The sequence below is a fragment of the Diceros bicornis genome, chromosome 9 (assembly GCF_020826845.1).
Source record: "Diceros bicornis minor isolate mBicDic1 chromosome 9, mDicBic1.mat.cur, whole genome shotgun sequence".
Lineage (NCBI taxonomy): Eukaryota > Metazoa > Chordata > Mammalia > Perissodactyla > Rhinocerotidae > Diceros > Diceros bicornis.
This window is the reverse complement of record NC_080748.1, coordinates 18,321,616-18,339,897: the sequence shown is the minus strand read 5'-3', so window position 1 is coordinate 18,339,897 and position 18,282 is coordinate 18,321,616. Positions and strand designations below refer to the sequence as shown.

At 39.1% G+C, this 18,282-nt stretch overlaps 1 protein-coding gene across 4 annotated transcripts in view; it reads left to right on the top strand.

The window, feature by feature from the left end:
* DCLK1 (doublecortin like kinase 1) overlaps positions 1-18,282 on the top strand; it is a 358,368-nt gene that overhangs the window by 297,617 nt on the left and 42,469 nt on the right. For all 4 annotated transcript variants that reach the window (XM_058548007.1, XM_058548006.1, XM_058548008.1 and 1 more), the window contains exons 9-11: positions 3,597-3,654; positions 4,145-4,264; positions 8,095-8,241. In XM_058548007.1, the coding sequence (XP_058403990.1) occupies positions 3,597-3,654; positions 4,145-4,264; positions 8,095-8,241 (325 nt within the window). The remainder of the gene's footprint in view (positions 1-3,596; positions 3,655-4,144; positions 4,265-8,094; positions 8,242-18,282) is intronic.

Below are 18,282 nucleotides of genomic sequence, written 5' to 3'. Positions count from 1 at the left end.
ACTGTTTACTAACCCCTCTTGCTGGGGGGTCTTCCTGTCACTGTCCTAACTGCCACCATCCTCTGGAGTTTCCCCAACTCCACTAACATGTTGGAGCCCCTGATAGTGCAGGCCTACGCTGGGCACTTCAGGGGCTACCAAGAGAGACAGAGACAGCCTCTCTGCTTGAGAACCTGACCCATAAACAAAGGATTGCCTTGGAATTCAATAAATGCTATGGAAGAGGAATGCCTGAGAACTGTTTTTCCTTTTCCATACAATCTTTTTAGAAACCTTCAAAACATAGCAAACAATAACTAAAAGCATGTTAGTCCAGGGCACCCCATCTTGGTCAGCACGTTCCTCTTTCAGTAAGCATTCTGCTGCCCTCTGGGCTGAGAGTTGAGGGTGGGGAGAAGACTGCCCTGAGAATCTTGAGTAAGACAGCTTTCTCCAAGCCATTTTTAGCACCAACATTAAAAATTAGATTTAGTTCAAGTTTGTAAAATCTGGAAACTTCTCTCTAGTAGTTCAGGATCTAACCTTGGGTCAAACTTAATAAGAAGGAGACCTTACAAACTGAGTTCCTGTAGATAAGGAAGAAAACAAAGTTTGTCCTGCTGCTGCTTTTGCTGTGGCATTTGAGGGTTCTCTAATTCCATAAAAGGTCAAGAATGTAATTTCGGGAACAAACAAGCGAATGGCCTGTATTTTCACCAGCAATCCAGGTGCCTAGTGTTCTTCTCAATACAACGAACTGTAGACTCCTTGGGGACAAGGACGAGGTCTGGCTCCCCTCTGTAGCCACCGATGAACCACGCTTGTAACTGCCACCTGAATAATTACGTGGCCACAGGGGTCCTCAGAGTTTAGGGCATGTAGGAATGCAAACACTTTATTTCAGGTTTTATTTCTTGGAAAGTGTTTTCATTTACCAACTTAAAGCAAGCAGTTAAAGTTTTAAGTTTACGTTTTATTCTTACGGTATGCATTTAGTCCTAACACATGTTTTCAGGCTCATTTTCCAGACTCAGCTACTTGCCTATAAATATATACTTCCAGTAATTAAGGATTTTCTTATGACTTTAGAGTTCTTCCCTCAAGGAATCAAAAATGAAAACTTGCAGTAGTTATTTTGCTGGTCCTCTACGGGGCTCATTGTCTGATATAAAAAAAAAGAATAAATCTCATTGAATGTTTGATCCTATTATGTAAGGTTCTGCATAGTGAACCCACAGGTCCTTTTTCCTAGTAAGCCCAGGTTTGCTGTATTTTCCCGTCAGCTGTATAAGGCTCAGGACATAAGCCCATGATTTGGCGTCCTGGGAGCCATATACCCACTAGCTCCCTGGGGATTCTGCTCCCTATCTGTCTGGCTGGAGAGGAGATTTTGCCTTTCTGGGTCCCACACCAGCCCTTTACCTTGAGTAGGGCAAAGCTTCAGTGTGACTCATTCCAGGGAAACAGAGGCTCAAGGGGCAAACATGGGGAATGACCAACCTAAGAAAGCCCCCTCTCTTCTTACCAACACCATCCTGTCCATCCCTCCCTTTGTGGAGGCGCTGAGTGGAAGCATCAGCTCCATCCCAGCTCTCTACCTCTGCCTGAGACTGCTAGCTTTTATCCAAGCAGTCGGTCCAAGAGTCTAGATTCCCTTGCCAGCAAATGAAACATTTTAAACCAGGTAGGAAATTGCTCATGTATTCTAATCTCAGATTTGCTTTATCATAATTTTTTAATGATTCATGAAAAGCAGAATCCAGAAACACATCAGCTTTTAGTTTTCCTCTTAATTAAGCATTTTTAAATTTGCAAACAAACTCTTCAGAAGCCTCTTAAAAAGAGGCTACTTAAAGGGACCCCATGATCCTTCTATGATGTGAGGAATCCCCTTCTGTGAGTAATTTTAGTTTCTCATGTATCTATTTGCTCGTACATTTTAAATTTCTAATGTTAAATATTTCGTTTTCCTTTTTACTGAAATGTTTTTTCTTCACTCCTACCCCACGGCCTTGCTGATGGTCTGGTGTTTATGTGGGGGCATTGTTACCCCAAGCCCTGCATTTAGCCAAGGCCTGCTCACCCCCTCCTCTGTCATGGCCTCTCACCCCAGCCGTGAGCCTAAAGAATAGACAAAGGCCGAGAGGGAGGGGCCTCCTCAGGCCTCTGAGTCCATTTCTTCATGAAGCTGAGGCAATTTGTGTTCATCTGGACACCCCACACCTCTGCAGGAGAGTCACCCTGAGGCAGAGAGGTTTACCTCCTCTCATCTGAGCCACAAAGCCCTTTAGTGGAGAAAATGGGCTTCAAAGTGTTTATTTTATTCTAGTTTTATTCACCAGATATAATTATAACAATTTGGTCAATGTTTATTGTTTTCTGCAAGCTAGCACCATGCAGGGGCCTGGAAGTGTAATGAGAGAAGCATTTTTAGAAGCAAATGACATGAATAGTTTCTAAAGTGCACTTGAAACATATTGTTAATATCTGGCCTCTTAATTTGTTTGTGGGCAAATCACTGTCTTGTCCTAACCATGTAACTAGGAAATCCCCCTTTGATTCTCCATACTGAAGACTGTAAAACTCTATTTTAAAATTTTGTTCCTAATCAGCCTCGCTCCCACTGTATTCATTTGGATACCTAAAATTGGCTTTTATCTATGGGTAAAACACAAGGCTATCTTGGTTTCCCACCAGAAATGAAATGGCAGTGCTTGTGAAGTAGTGGTTTATTATGATTATTAAGCATGCATTTTTTCCTTCGACAATAGAGCTGTCTGTCGTGTTTGGTGCTATAGTATCTTAGAAATGTTAACACAAATTAGGAAGCTATTTAAAGGTAACAATATGACTAAACCCTCCCTCCCACACCCATCATGGAGGAGGGGCAGTGTTGGTTGGGCTATATGTGAAACAGAGACCCCAAGAACTCAGTCCTGATTTTAACGCTGCCTTATGGCTTTGGGAAAGTGAGTTGATTTTAATCATCACCTGCATTTTATTTCTATGAAATGAGACAGCCTTAAAAGGCCCAAGAGGTCACAGGAAGCTCAGGTAATAGTTTATCCCTTTCTGTACACCTTGAACACGTCATCCATGAGTTCTCCAGCAGAATGCAGAGGCTTGCACACTGAACCGAAGTCTATACAGTGTGAACTCCTTCTTGAGAGTTTTCAATGTGACCATGAGAACCGTTCATAAAACTGTCATAGCCACACTTTGTGCATAGAGAACCTCAAGAGAAACTGGGAAGAAGGGCAGAAACTCATATCTGCTTTATGTCCCGGCCACACCACTTCAGAGGGAAGGGCAGGGCAGGGCAGGGCAACCTAGCAGGAGGAGTTAGGTATGGCAGTAGCAATAGAAGTGTTTTTATTACAGGTATGGCAACATTAACAGCTCCAGGTGTTTCTATGCTAGCATATTTGTTGTCCTTAACATTTGGTCAGCCCCTAAAAGTTTACATATTTCTTTTAAAAAAAGGGAAAGAGAGTTTTTCACAAAATATTTATGCCATGATGCAAGATCTGTGCGGTAAGAAATTAATCCTTAACAAGGGGATTCCATCTTGTTAATCTGAAATTGTTTATTTTTTTTAAAAAACTGTCTCTTTGCAGGTCGACTGCTAGAGAATATGCTCTGAAAATTATCAAGAAAAGCAAATGTCGAGGCAAAGTATGTATGAGGTTTATTCTTATGAAAATACAGTATTTGGGAGGTAGAAAAAAACACAAAGATCAGTTTCCAAGTAAACAGAAGTTCACCCTAGTTGTTGCATTTTAGTGGAGTAGAATGTTATGTACTAATTAGAATGTAACTTTATTCTATAAATATTCCTGGAATAAAAGTTAGTTGGAATGTTCCTTATCTTTGTTTGCTGGCTTGTTTACTTTCTTCCGTTACTTTTGTGATGTAAGTTTCACTCCATCCTTCTATATGAAATGATAGTTATCACGATAGGTTCTGATTATAAGCATCATGTAAGGACCTTCAACATCTTGTGGCAATGCTAAGCTATCTGAATATCAGAATCTAAGATATACTCGTTATACTTTACCGAAATACGTCTCCCTTGATCCTCAGCTAGTATAGTTGTACTTATTTGAGTTAGCTTCTCATATGTTTTGATGTGTATATTGATTAAGGTAACTTTTCCCTTGGACAGGAGCACATGATCCAGAACGAGGTGTCTATTTTAAGAAGAGTGAAGCATCCCAATATCGTTCTTCTGATTGAAGAGATGGATGTGCCAACTGAACTGTATCTTGTCATGGAATTAGTAAAGGTGTGTATTTTGGGGGAAAAAAAATACCTATACAAGGCACCACACTTTTCCCTATAATAGAGCTCTCTCCTTTATTTCCTCCCTCCAATATTCAGTCTCATTTCTATACACTGGCATAATGGTGAGAGTACTAACACTAGAATTATACTGCAAGACTTCAAGTCTCAGCCTTGACCTAAATAGCTCCCCGAACTTGTGTATACCTCTCTGTGCCTCAGTTCCCTCATATGTAAAATGAGAATAATAGTACCTGACTAGGAGTGTTATTATGGGGGTACAAGGGATGGCTTCCACCAGTCTGTGTGACACAGAACATATTAGATACCAATATGATTGTTATTCTTATCATTGTAGTAGAAAGTGTTCCCTTTTCCATGAACTACATCCAAAGGTATCACCCATTCTTATAAAATCAAGCTTTAAACTTTTAGTCACCAAAGTAATAGTAAAAGAGCACAGTCCTAATAATGATGTGAATATTCTACCACCTTTCAGTGAATGTTACAATCTCATCCTTTCTTGTATAATTATATTTTTATTCTATTAAATCATAGAATATAGGAATGGCCAAATATTGATAATGGTTGAATCTAGGTGAAAGGTGACCCACCTATTCCCTCTACTTCCATACTTGAAATTTTCCGTAATTAGAAGTTTTAAAAAATTGAATGTTTAGTTTCATGAAGTTATACTTTCTCAAGACTTTTCTGTTAGTTAATCTAACTAAAGGTGTAATTTCTACTTTAGCTGTAAAATGTTGTAAATTAGTCGCATCACCTTCTGCGTCAACTGTGTGCACCATCCTCGAGAGCCTGGGGCTCCAGCAACCGTATTTGGAATCACTCGCCCGAGCTGGTGGCAGGAGTCAGCACTGTGGAATGTGGGGTTTCCTTTTGTGAAGGTTTAAGACAAAGAAAGCATTTAATAAATGAATCTATTTCTATATAGAAAAATGTTCATTCTAGGGCCTTCAAACTTTCATTATTCAGAGCTGCTTTACTTTTAGATCTGTTGGCGTTTCTTTTACTTAGTGCTTGTTCATATCTGTAAATGAAGCTTACTTTTTTCTACTTCAAGTTAGGATTTGTTTCTTTCAGAGGGGTGGGGCTTGTTTGTTTGTAGTAACACAAGGTTATTTTCATGTTTGAGGCTAAGGGAGATAAAAATGTTAAATGGTTATTCCAATAAAGAAAGGTTGATTTCATGCATTTAGAAGATTTTCTTATTGGCTCTTTATTACCAAATCAAGTTTAGTAATTACCAACTAATTTAATTATACTTTCTCCAGCACCAAGGATAGTATTTTTATAATGACTTTAATTTTTAGAGCAACAACTTCAAACCATTCCTGTTGCCTCTCTGTGTGCTGTTAAAAATTGATTAGCCCCCTGTTATTGGCTGATTTTTGGAGGGTTAAGACCAAATTAAATTTGAATGTGAGAAATAAAAGAGGCAAAGGTTTAAGAGTTCAGAACACACTTCGTGGGAAAGCTTAGTCTGATTGTCAATCATATACTTAGTCAGGTGACAATAGCTAAGTGCCACTAGGGAGGCCTTCATTTCACTTAACAGCCTTTGCAAATTCTCTCTGGGTGACCAAGATAGCCTAACAAGGCCAGAGAGTGTCTACATAGTCTGGCATTGGGAGTCCTGAATTGTGCCACCAGATAGTACCCTTAAGTTCAGTCTGACCGAGAACAGCTGTGAGGCCTGATCTGGAAGCGTCCCAAGAAGTGAAGGCCAACCCCAAGCTTGACTTGGAAGGCTCCCATAACATTCCCCCTGAGAAACTTAGCCAGGGGGGTGCTGCTTAAACCCTGAGCCCAGTGGTGTGCCAGAGCACCTGAAGCTATAGAATAAATAAGGCCTGTATTCCAGAAAACAGTGAAGTAACAGTTATTAAAAGTGAAATTCCATAATTATTAAGAACAGGACTTTAGAATTCTGCCTGCAGAAGTGTGCACATGCAAACCACTTATGTGTTCAGAGGAAGGCAGGCCTTGTGGAGGAGGTGACCCTGCGGCCGGGCCCTAAGAGATCAACAGGAGTTAGGAAGACAAAGGGAGTAGAGGGGACGTTCCAAGAAGGGGGCTCTCATGAGGACGGGTTTGGAGTGCAAAGTGATTTTGGCCTGTTTTGGTGACCAGGGGAGAAATATCCTGCCTGGAGCGTAAAGGTAACTGGTCTGGGTAGTGGCAGGAGATGAAAGTAGATAGTTGGAATGGAGGTTAGGGACAGAACATGGAGAGCCATGAGAAAGGAATGCCGATTTCTTAAAGAGAAAAAGAAAATATCGACATGCCATGCGGGAAGGTCACAGTCAGTGCACAGGACGCTTTGGATAAAGAGCCCGAGGAAGCAGTGCAGGTTGTGAGGCCGTGTGACAACAAACCAGGGATGATGCAACAAGAACTTGCACTCAGGCGGTGGAGTGCGGTGCCCCAGAAGGATGTGTATGAGGCATGCCTTAAAGGAAGGGCTGGTGGGATTTGTTGACTGCTTTGCTGAGGATGGAGAAGAAATGAGATTACAAGATGCCTGGAGCCTAGATAACTAGGACACTGATAGAGTCTTTGCAGATCACCATGGGCACCCTACTGCATCAGGGGTGCTGTTCACATAGACCACGGTGAAAATCCTGCCTCCTGGGGTGGCATGGAAACAACCTGCAAACCTGCTTATAGTGGCCTTGCCTGAGAGAGAAACAGCAAGTTGAGAAAGTGTTTATTTTGAAAAAAATGTATCTAAACAGTTTGGGAACTGCTGAGGCTGAATGGCCAGTGGGAGAAGCCTCTTCAGTGGAGATTGTACAGGGTAACAGAGGGCCAAGCCCAATAGTGAGGTTTGAACATTGTCAGCCTGCAAGCGCCGTGTTGTGCTTTTGCTATTTAAAAAGAAAAATTAAGTCCCTTACCACATTAGGTAACAGATGAACACAACTGGCTACTGTGCTCAGCTGTTTGGTGCCTTGTGCGAGAATGATGGAAACAGTGTTAGTAAATCAGAATTTGAAACCCACATTCTCTGAAAGGGTTTCAAATCAATGGAACTAAAATTGGAGCCTAAAATCATTCTGTTTCACCAAATAACAATAAATTAGCCAAGAGCAAAGGAAACAAAAGTTCAGGCGAATAATGGTCCTAGAAAACTTTCTTTGAAACTTCTCCACCATCCTCCCTCCCTGTCTCTCTCATCTTCGGAATGACAGTTTCTGGTCCTTTTCTCTGTGCCTTACAAAGAAGCACATTATTGAAAAAGAAAACACTACACCCACTCCAAGAGAGCTAAATCTAGAGACAGGGAGGGAATTGGCTGTGTGTGTGTGTGTGTGTGTGTGTGTGTGTGTGTGTGTGTGTTTGTGTGTGTCTTCATTTCACAAGGCAGTGGAACATTTTGCTAAGGGCGCAGTTTGCAGTATTACCTGTTTCTCATTTTGGGAGGTTTAGGATTATGAATTTGAACTTCTGCTGGCAATTGGCATGAGGCATGTAGCACATGTCACCAGGACCGCCAGGTGTCACAAGGCCTCTGCCCTGAAGACCTGGCTCCACCTCTCCTCTTTGGCTGGGGCCTGTGGAAATGGCTGCCTATCTGATGGCAGAGAATCCTCATCCTGCTTTTTCCTTTGCTGTCTGGAGGAAATGTCACTGGCTTTTGCAGTAGGGAGAGAAGTCACCATAACATCTCTGAGCCTTTGAGAGGGAAAGCCTCAGGAACCCAAAGATCGTGCCTGCATTCTTCATTTCCTTTAGAGTCTGTCAGTCACCTCTCCAGGAGGCCCCATTGGACCATCTGTTAATGTGCTGCTCTGCCTGCTGTTCTCTTCTTAGGGAGGAGACCTCTTTGATGCCATTACTTCCACTAACAAATACACTGAGCGAGACGCCAGTGGGATGCTGTACAACCTGGCCAGCGCCATCAAATACCTGCACAGCCTGAACATCGTCCACCGCGACATCAAGCCAGAGAACCTACTGGTAAGAGGAATTCCAACTTTAGGGCATCTTGAGTTCCAAGCACTCATGAGTGAATATTTCTCTTTTTTTCTTTTCTATTTTCTTTTTTTAAAAAAAATTACCTTAAAGGCTAGCTTTCAGCTGGCCTTCAGTAACTCACTGGAAACTAGTCTTTAAGTTGATCTATAAGGGTTAATGTGTCGTTAGGAGCACTTGACTTATTAGCAAATAAAAACCTGAGGCAAGGGATTGGGAATAGGGCTCAGGAAATCCAGGGCTGTGCTTAACACCTTGGGCTAGGCCAAGATAGTCTCGACGAGCGTTTACACGTATATTGTTTATCTAGAGCACTTTTATGTTAGAAAGTTTTTACTTGGAAAAAAAGAAAAAGAAGCTAAAAAAAGAAAGAAAAGGCTAAAAGACTTTCTCTTAGTCTCCCAAATTTATATCCCAATAATATGATCTAAAAGCTAAGAGAATAAATCGTAATGAGTTTAAAGATCCCAGCCCCTCAGCATAAAAATAATCATGATGAAGACTGATTTTAAAAATCAGAGGCATTCTTACCCCCCTTTACAACAGTTGGTTTGCTTTTTGTGAACTTCATATCTCTGGGGAAACACTGATGGTTCTCCAGGCAGGCAAATGAGGATCCTGTCCTAGTCCAGTTGTTAAGCGGACAGTACTGGAAAGAATCGAGGAGACGTAGACTGGCATCTTGGATCTGTTACTGGTGAATATGGGAGTAACATAAATTTTGCTGGCTATTCAGGCTAGAATGTTAATGAAATCTATTCAATTTCTCCCCCTAAGATGCTAGTTCTTCTTTTACTTTCATTATTCAACCCCAAGAGTCATGTATTACAGATGACTGTTAGTTTGTCCATCTCTTCAGAAATCTGGGAGTTGAGGATTGTCTTTCTAAAGCAGTGTTTCTCCAAGGGTGGTCCAGACTCCATGCATCAGAATTACTCCCAGATGCCTGTTAAAAATGCAAATTTCTGAGCCTCCCTGCAGACCTGCCAAATCAGAATCTGGTGACTGGTGACAGGGTGCAGCTCTACATTGCAACCAGCTCCCCCACATGGTCCGAATGAACACTCAAGTTTAAAAGCAGATGAGCAACCCAGCTCCCACTACCCAATAAAGGCTGATAGATCCGTTATAAATGGAGCACCACCACCCTGTGCTCTCCCTGTGCTAAGGGCTTTACACTCGTTATCTCATTTAATTGTCACAACAACCATATGGGGTAAGTTCTATTACTGTCCCATTTCACAGGTAAGGAAACTGGGCGCTTAGAAGTTAAAAGGCCTGCCCTTTTAACGGAGGCCCTAATAGCTCATAAGTGCAAGAGCCAAGATCTCAATCTAGCTCCGCCCTACTCCAAAACCCAAGCTTTTAAACACTAGACTACAGAAAACTATGAATTAGGGAGAGAGGTTTATTGCATGCCTGCGTGCTCTGTGCCAGGTACCACGCAAGGAACAGAGAGACACATGCCTTCATAGAGTTGACATTCAAGTAGGAAAAATAGGCATTCAAGAAATAAATACACAGGCAATTAGTAAATTGCAATTATGTTGGTAATCTTGTAGCTACTGGCTAACAAAGGCAGCTGAGGTCAAACAGTGTGCTGACTTAATTGCCCCTCAAATTCCACATCTCCGGAGTAGCCTAAACATTCTCTTCTGCATAGTTGCCTCTGTAAGCTGTAGCCATTTTCTCTCATCTGTGTTCATTATTCCTGTGTCCTGAATTATGTAGGATTGTCTCATGGGAACAGACTTACAACTGGGCCTTTGTTTAAAAATCTTCTCTACGCTCTGAAAATTTGGTGATTGAAAATTAAAGTTTCAGTTCTCTTCCCCCCTTCGCAGTTCTGTTTTGTGTACCCATCGTTCACTCGCGTCTCTCCAGAGCGTGATCTATTTCTGTAAATGCCATAAATGATTACATAGTAATGTACTTTTCCTAAAATTACAATTTGCAGGGTACTTTTTAAGTATTGTGCTCATTTGAACATATTTTAAATTACCCAAGAAGAAAAAAGTCCTCTTTTTTCTTTCTTTCCTAATTTAAGAACGTGAAATATATATATACACACCATTGTAGTCATTCATAATACAGGTTTACATATATATATATATGTGGAAAACTAAAGTAATTCTGCTTCTCCAGTATAGTAGTTTCTTACTATAGGGAGTTTAAAGGTTAGTGAGTTTTGCAGGGATAAATCTATTATAGGATAAAATAGGTAGAAGAATAGAATAAGTTTAACAAAATTAGGATGACGTCGGTAACTACACTGGAGACCTCTGTTAATTTCACGTTCTGTGTGTGTTCGCATCTCTATGTGAAAAGAGAGCACCGCCATGGGAGGCACACTTTCACATGCTCAGGATTTGTGATCAGATAGACAAAAGTTCAAAACCAAGTTCTTCACTCTTCCACTGGCTCATCTTATGACCTTGACAAAGTTACTTAACTCCTATGAGCCTCCTTTAAGGAGATTTTATGAAGTTAAAGAGATAACATGTAACTATTAGTTCCCTTCCTTTTTGTTCCCCCTTGATTTGTAATAAAAATTAAATTATCCCTAAAAATAAAACTGTTTAACAATATTATATGTTGTAAAAATCATCTTTCATCTCTTTTTGACATTGCTTTTAAAATTTTACTATTTACCCGTGCATAGGTTTGCCATCTCATGGCAAAACGTAGAGCGATAGACTGTTAGACTGTTTTTGAAAAATGCTATGATAAATTGAATGCAAAGATTTTGAATCCATTTTCTTACTATGGAGAAATTTACCGAATAAATAAAAGTCCTCACTGCATGCTTTGCATTATTGTTTTATTGAGAGACCTCAAAAAAACCTTCTAAATTTTTAGACTGCTGACAAGATTTTTGCTACTTAAGTGTTTAATGTTTGTTATACCTAGCAAAGTATTATTTATAAATGTCTAATTCAGCTATAAATTTCATTTATATAGTATCATTGTATATACAGAACTTTAAAAATTTTTATTTTTAATTCTTAGAGCACAATATGAAAATGTTGTAACTTGCCCTTAAGGATCTGTACTGATCATATGAATGATTTATTCAAGTCTAAGTATTTGATCAGGTCAAAGCATTTTAATGTGAAAATATGATTTGATTTACAATGATGTTTCCAGCCACATTTTAAGTGAAAACTGGGAAATGATTCGATATAAATACCTTTTATAATTTTATTGTTGTATCATTACTAAGATTTTTTTTCCCGCAGGTTAATCATGTCAGTGACTTTATGTGTGTGTGTGTGTTTTTGCTTTGTCAGACCTGGTGCTTAACGGTCTGTATGGATGGGTGACAGTGGATGAGAGGGTGGATGAGCTAAGAGAGTGAATGAGTGATATTTCTTCACAGAATAGAGGACAGACCCAATACGACACATCCAAGCTGTTTCTCAATTCATCTGTTACATTGAGGACTCACGTTAGTCTCAGTCTAAACCTCACTGAGTGGGTAGAGAAAGTACAGTGGGACCATTGTGTGCAATGGTGTGCCGTGATAGTTTATGACTAAAAGGGACCTTTTGCTTTTTTCAAAAAAAACAAAACTACGATCAACTGCCTTCAGTTTACATGAGTCACCACTAGATGGCAAGGTTGTATCCTTGGCAGCAAAAATCATCAGTAGCAGTCTGTGTTTCTTCCAGGGAGCTGAGAGGGTCTTTTATTTATATATTTTATTTTATTATTATTATTTTTAATTGAAGTATAGTTGATATACAATATTGTATAAGTTTCAGGTGTACAACATGTGATTCACCATTTATGTACCTTACAAAATGATCACTCTGATAAGACTAGTAACCATCTGTCATCATACAAAGTTATCACGATATTGTTGACAATGTTCCCTCCGCTGCACATTACATCCCCATGACTTATTTATTTTATGACTGGAAGTTTGTGCCTCTTATCCCCTTCACCTATTTTGCCCTTCTCCCCAACCCCTACCCCTCTGGCAACCACCAATTTGTTCTCTGTATCTATGAGTCTGTTTCTGTTTTGTTTTGTTTGTTTGTTTTGTTTTTTTAGATTCCACATATAAGTGAAATCACACGATATTCTTCTTTCTCTGTTTGACTTATTTCACTTATCATAATACCCTTTAGATCCATCCATGTTGTCACAAATGGTACAATTTCATTCTTTTTATGACTAATATTCCATTATATATATATACCACATCTTTATCCATTCATCTGTTGATGGACACTTAGGTTGCTTCCATATCTTGATTATTGTAAATAACGCTGCAACGAACATGAGGTGCAGATATCTTTTTGAATTAGTATTTTTGTTTTCTTCAGGTAAATACCCAGAAGTGGTATTGCTGGATTGTTTGGTAGTTCTGTTTTTAATTTTTTGAGGACCCTCCATACGTTTTCCATAGTGGTTGCACCAATTTACATTTCATCAACAGTGCACGAGTTTTCCGTTTTCTCCATATCCTCACTAACTCTTATTTGTTGTCTTTTTCATAATAGCCATTCTGACAGGTGTGAGGTGATATCTCATTGTGGTTGATTTGCATTTGCCTGATGATTAGTGATGTTGAGCATCTTTTCATGTGTCTGTTGGCCATCTGTATGTCTTCTTTGGAAAAATGTCTATTCAGGTCCTTTGCCCATATTTTAATTGGATTATTTTTTTTATATTAAGTTGTATGAGTTCTTTATATATTTTGGATATTAACCCATTATCAGATATATCATTTGCAGATATCTTCTCCCGTTGAGTATGTTGCCTTTTCATTTTGTCGATGATTTCCTTCACTGTGCTTTTTAGTTTGATGTAGCTTTATTTGTTTATTTTTGCTTTTGTTACCCTTGCCTGAGAAGACATATCCAAAAAAATATTGCTAAGACCAATGTCAAAGAGTTTACTACCTATGTTTTCTTCTAGGAGTTTTATGGTTTCAGGTCTTACATTTAAAGCTTTAATCCATTCTGTTTATTTTTGTATATGGTGTAAGAAAGTGGTTCAGTTTCGTTCTTTTGCATGTATCTGTCCAGTTTTCCCAACACCATTTATTGAAGAGACTGCCTTTTCCCCATTGTATATACTTACCTCCTTTGTTGTAGATTAATTGACCATGTAGGCATGGGTTTATTTCTGGGCTGAGAGGGTCTTTTTAAAAGTTATACACAGATGCCACTTCTTTAGGAAAATTAAAGTCTTTACTGGCAAAAATATAACTTACCTCATCAGTTTTTATTAGATTCCAGAAATAAGCACAGTAATTTTCTTGAAATATAAAAGTTTATGTTCAAAAGCCGTTTTCCTTCTGAACTCCCCAATACTCTCTGGGAAAAGCAGTTTCTCAGAGAAACTGCCTCTCTTGGTCAGAAATTTTCTTTTAGAAACTCTATGTCTAGGTGTTTTTGCCTGCTTCTAGCTGCACATCAAAATGGCATGTGTAGCTCCTAATCCTCAGTTTCACTAAGTGGATTGTATCTAGTAATAAGCTATCCTGTTTTCCCCCAGTGGTGACCATGGGTTGTGCTCCAGCTCTTCTTAGTTTTCGGTTCAAGCCAACACCAGGCTCACAAGATAATGGATTTCCTTCTACCTTAATCCCATGACTCCTAATCCCAAAATAAATCCATTTTGTGATAGGATAGCTTACTACACTGGTAGACAAGGCAAGTGCCCCAGACAGAGTACATCTAGAGGTCATAGACAAAAACACAGTTGAGTGGATTTGTAGTCAGTTCACTATACTATGAACTTGAGCCACCAGAGTGTTGATTAATTGGTTGGAGGTCACCCAAAGGAAGGGAGCCAGGATCTCACAGGGGTCTGTTACTAGCCCCGCCCTAATCAGCATTACCAGTGACTTGAAATGCAGATGTAGTCTACCAAATGACAGAATTGAGATCCAAGAATATCTTTGTCTCTATAAAGGTCTAAAATCAGTAAGATAAAATTTAACAAGAGATAATTATAAATCCCTACGGATTAAGTGGTTTTGGTGTAGTTGTTTGATTGATCATTGCAGAAAAACAGTAATGGGAAAAATTGGCCTGATGGGGTCAAAAGACTATTGGTTGACCTTAAGCTCAGTGAGGCTCAGTGTGACATGACTAATAAAAATACTGAGACTCCTCCTTAGATCCTTTCACTGAAAGAGTGTCACCATCGAGAGAGTCCTCCACCTTGCTTACGCCACATCACCCCTCTGGTGAGGGACCTGAGCACATCACGTCAGGGGCCTGGAGTTGAGCCCACAGAAGGGCGGAGAAAGTGGAGCATGGTAGCGCTCACCAAATATGTGAAAGGCTGCCGAACGGAAGATGGGAAACCTTTTTTCTGCTATGTTTGAGAGCACTGAGCTCAAACTAAAGAGACAACATTGATGGGCAAGAAATTTGAGGTTGATATAAGATAAAACTTTCAAACAATTGTTTGAAAATTAAATGGTCTTTATTACAGGTAGATTGTGGTCACTGAAAATGTTCAAGCAGGAACCAAATGATTGTTTTTCGTAGGTGTTTAGAAAAGAATTCTGCTCTCTGAATTTGGATAAAAGAGGAAAAATGGAAGAAAAACAACATTTTCCCAAAACAGTATTTAATACAATAATGTGCCAGTCACTTTACTAAGCATTTACTGAGGGCCTTTCTCCAAGGATCTGTGATTCCAACAGAGAGAAGACAAGAAGTAAGAGTGTAGGGTGTCCCTTTGGTTGGTCTGCATCTGTCTGCTTCACTACTCATCCCTTCTGTCATTAAGAACTTATGATTTATTTCATTTAAAGTGACATGGTCTTATTGGACTAGCAAAGATGAATAATAATAATAATGTACATTGTTGGCAAAGTTATGAGGATAACAGTCATCTCATATGTATTGGCACAAGAGTAACTTGATAGAATCTTTCTGAAAGGTAATTTGGTAATATATAACTGAAGCCGTAAATAATATGTGTGCCTTGCAACCGAGTAATTCTACTTCTAGGAATGGTAACCTGAAGAAAAACACAGATATGTATACATATGTAGGGATGTTCATCTCGGTGTTTTTTAGTATGGAAAAAATATATACATAGAAACAACGGACGTGAGGGCACTGATCAGTTAAATAATGGCATGATGGGGAGACAGGAGGACACATTGGTTAGAATCATGGACTTGGCCATACCTGAGCTTAAGTTCTGGCTCTGCCACTTGTTAGCTGTGTAGCATTGGGCAAGTTACTTACCATCTCTGAGCCTAAATTTTCTCATCTGCAAAATATCAATAAGATTACTTAATAGGGTTGTTGTAAAGATCAGATGGGACAATGAGTGTGAAGTTCTCAACACAATGCCTGGTATATCCCATCTGCTCAATAAATGGCAGTAGTGGTAGTTGTTGGGATTATTAATATGGTTCATCCATACAATGGAATATCCAGCAGCCACTGAAAATCATGATATGGATATATGCTTATTCACTTGGGAAAATGTTCAGGATATATTGTCCCGTGGAAAAAGAAAAGCAGGAAAGAAAGAGAAAGAAAGCTCTGGAAGTCCATCCCCCAAAATGTTAACAATGGTTATTTCTAGGTGTCAAGATTATGGGTGAGTTTAATTCCTTTCCCTCTATTGTTATCCGTCCTTTCTAATTTTCCTACAGTGACATATTCTATATTATTTGTGTGACAAAAATGTAACACAATTTTTAAAAATGACAATGATATTGAGTTCCCACAGTTTTAGCAAAATCCTAGGGTATACAGTTGCTCACAGAATCTGGAATCTGCATATTTCATGTATCTCACTGCAGCTGCGTAGAACTCCTTTTTAGGTAGTTTCATGAGCATTTTAACGTGAGGGTGAGAATCAGGTTTCCGGGAGCTTCCGGGAGCTTCTCCATCTTCCCAGATGTCTCTAGTGTAATACTTTGAAAAGCTATTTTATTTTTTCCTCTAATATTGTTACCCCTCTTCTGGCTTCCGTATGACTTTTATTATTTTTATTATTTCACTTACCTTTTGATTTCATAAATGTGGGTATAAAATGGGTTTGGTTTTTATTAAGAATTAATTTTTTTCCAGGAGGTTTAATTCTAAAGTATGTGGACCATAAAGTACATTTTGTAAAATAATTCCCCACATAAGTGTTGTTATACTTCACTTCTTAAAGATTAAAGATTTAAATTTATTTTCCTCAGAAAGCATCATAAAGGCCATATACCATGGCTTGAGGAAAATCAATATCTTTTTAAAGGGATACCATATTTGTTAAAATGTGAATTGACTTTTTTTCATGGCTTTGTTGATTTCATGCCATTTTTGTTCAATTCTATTTGGTGAAATAATTTTTGGTACCTACTGAGCTCCTCTGTGAAAAATATTTCAGTGGTTACCAATGATTCATTAGCCAACATTTCAACAGGGTTATCCTTAGATTCGTAGCAACATTGAGAATTATGTTTGTTCCAACACATCTGTTATATTAGTCAGCTTTTAGGTCTCTATTTTGGGAATCTCAGAAACCATTTGACTGGGTTCAGATTATCTGTGAATTTTCATATTTTTTTATGGCCACCGGCTGCATTTTATGACTATGTATTAAATCTTTTATTTTTTCAAATAACTTTTCCAAATGGTCTCAATTTCTAATCCCAGGGAAATCAGGCATATGCCCAAACATGTAGTGTTCAGCAAGTTACAGCTACCGTGAAACCCCAAATAAACGAAAAAGAAACAAAAATAAAACTCTTCTTTAGAAAGAAAAATGCTGTGTAAAATACTGGTGTGCCCAAAACCTACATGCCTGACCTTTTCCCATATCTATTCTTGGTAGGACATGCCTTCAGCTTTTAATTGGAACCCTTTTCATAATTGTTGCCATTTAATGCATTTAGTCTGTCAAATCATGGGATGTCTTTATAGCCATATAATAAACCCTAGAGAACAACTTCTCTGACTGTAGCCATCTGCAGTGATCACAAGAGTCGCTTACAAAATACTGACAGTCTTTCTGGTAATAGGATACATATGGCAGCCCACAATTATGTGTAGTTGCATTCAATTAGTGTTGTACAATTACACAGTTTTATTGCTTAGTTAGAACAGTGAAAGCACTACATACTGGGTAATTTGCACTAATCCCCATCTCTTTAATAGCCCCTCGGTGTTTAAAATGTGGGGGAACATCTATAGTATTTAAAGGGCCTGGGATGAACATTAAATAATATCTTATGTTGTGAATACTCTTTGATTGACAATTAATGTACTCCCACTTCATGTGTGGGTCATGTTTTATGGAGGCTTTAAAATATCATTATAGCAAAAAGTTCTTCATACATCAGAACCCCACTGGCTGGATCAGGCTCTCCAAGCCTATCCTTGCAGTGTATTAATGTCCTTTCGGAAAGATAGTCAGAAGGTGGAGACATGCTGAGAACAAAGTCAGAATCCATTCAGAGAGTGATAGAAACCAAGGACTCAGCACTTAAATGTGAACTTGTTAGAAGCTTTTCCAGTTCCTAAGTTTTAATTAAAAACTTAGTTCGAAGTGAATTTATAGCTGCCATTTGGGAAAATACTTTCTGGAGATGGTTTTGTGAGGAGTGTGTGTGTGTGTGTGTGTGTGTGTGTGTGTGTGTGTGTGTGTTTGAAACAGATGTGTTTAGCAATCTGTGATTTTAGCAAAGTTTTAATTACATATGTAAATGGCCTCACTCATGCCCATCTGTAATTGGCTCCGTCAGAGCGAAGGGTGAGCCCAGCTCAGTTTGCAGCAGACACTAAGGGTGAGCCCAGTGGTGAGGTAGGTTCCTTATACCACTTAAGAATGGGGCTCTCCCATTGGAGGAGAGGAAACACTGGAATACATTCTTCTGTATCCTTCTTCCCAAGTGTTGACAGAGAAAAACCCAAAGCAACCTTGTTTCCTGCCCTGCCTGACAGTAAGTAAGATAAACAGAATTCTAAATGAGAGGCCTGGACGTTTATTCACCTGCAAAAACATTTTGCTGAAGCATTTCTAATGTACATGTGTCTAGAAATGTTTTCA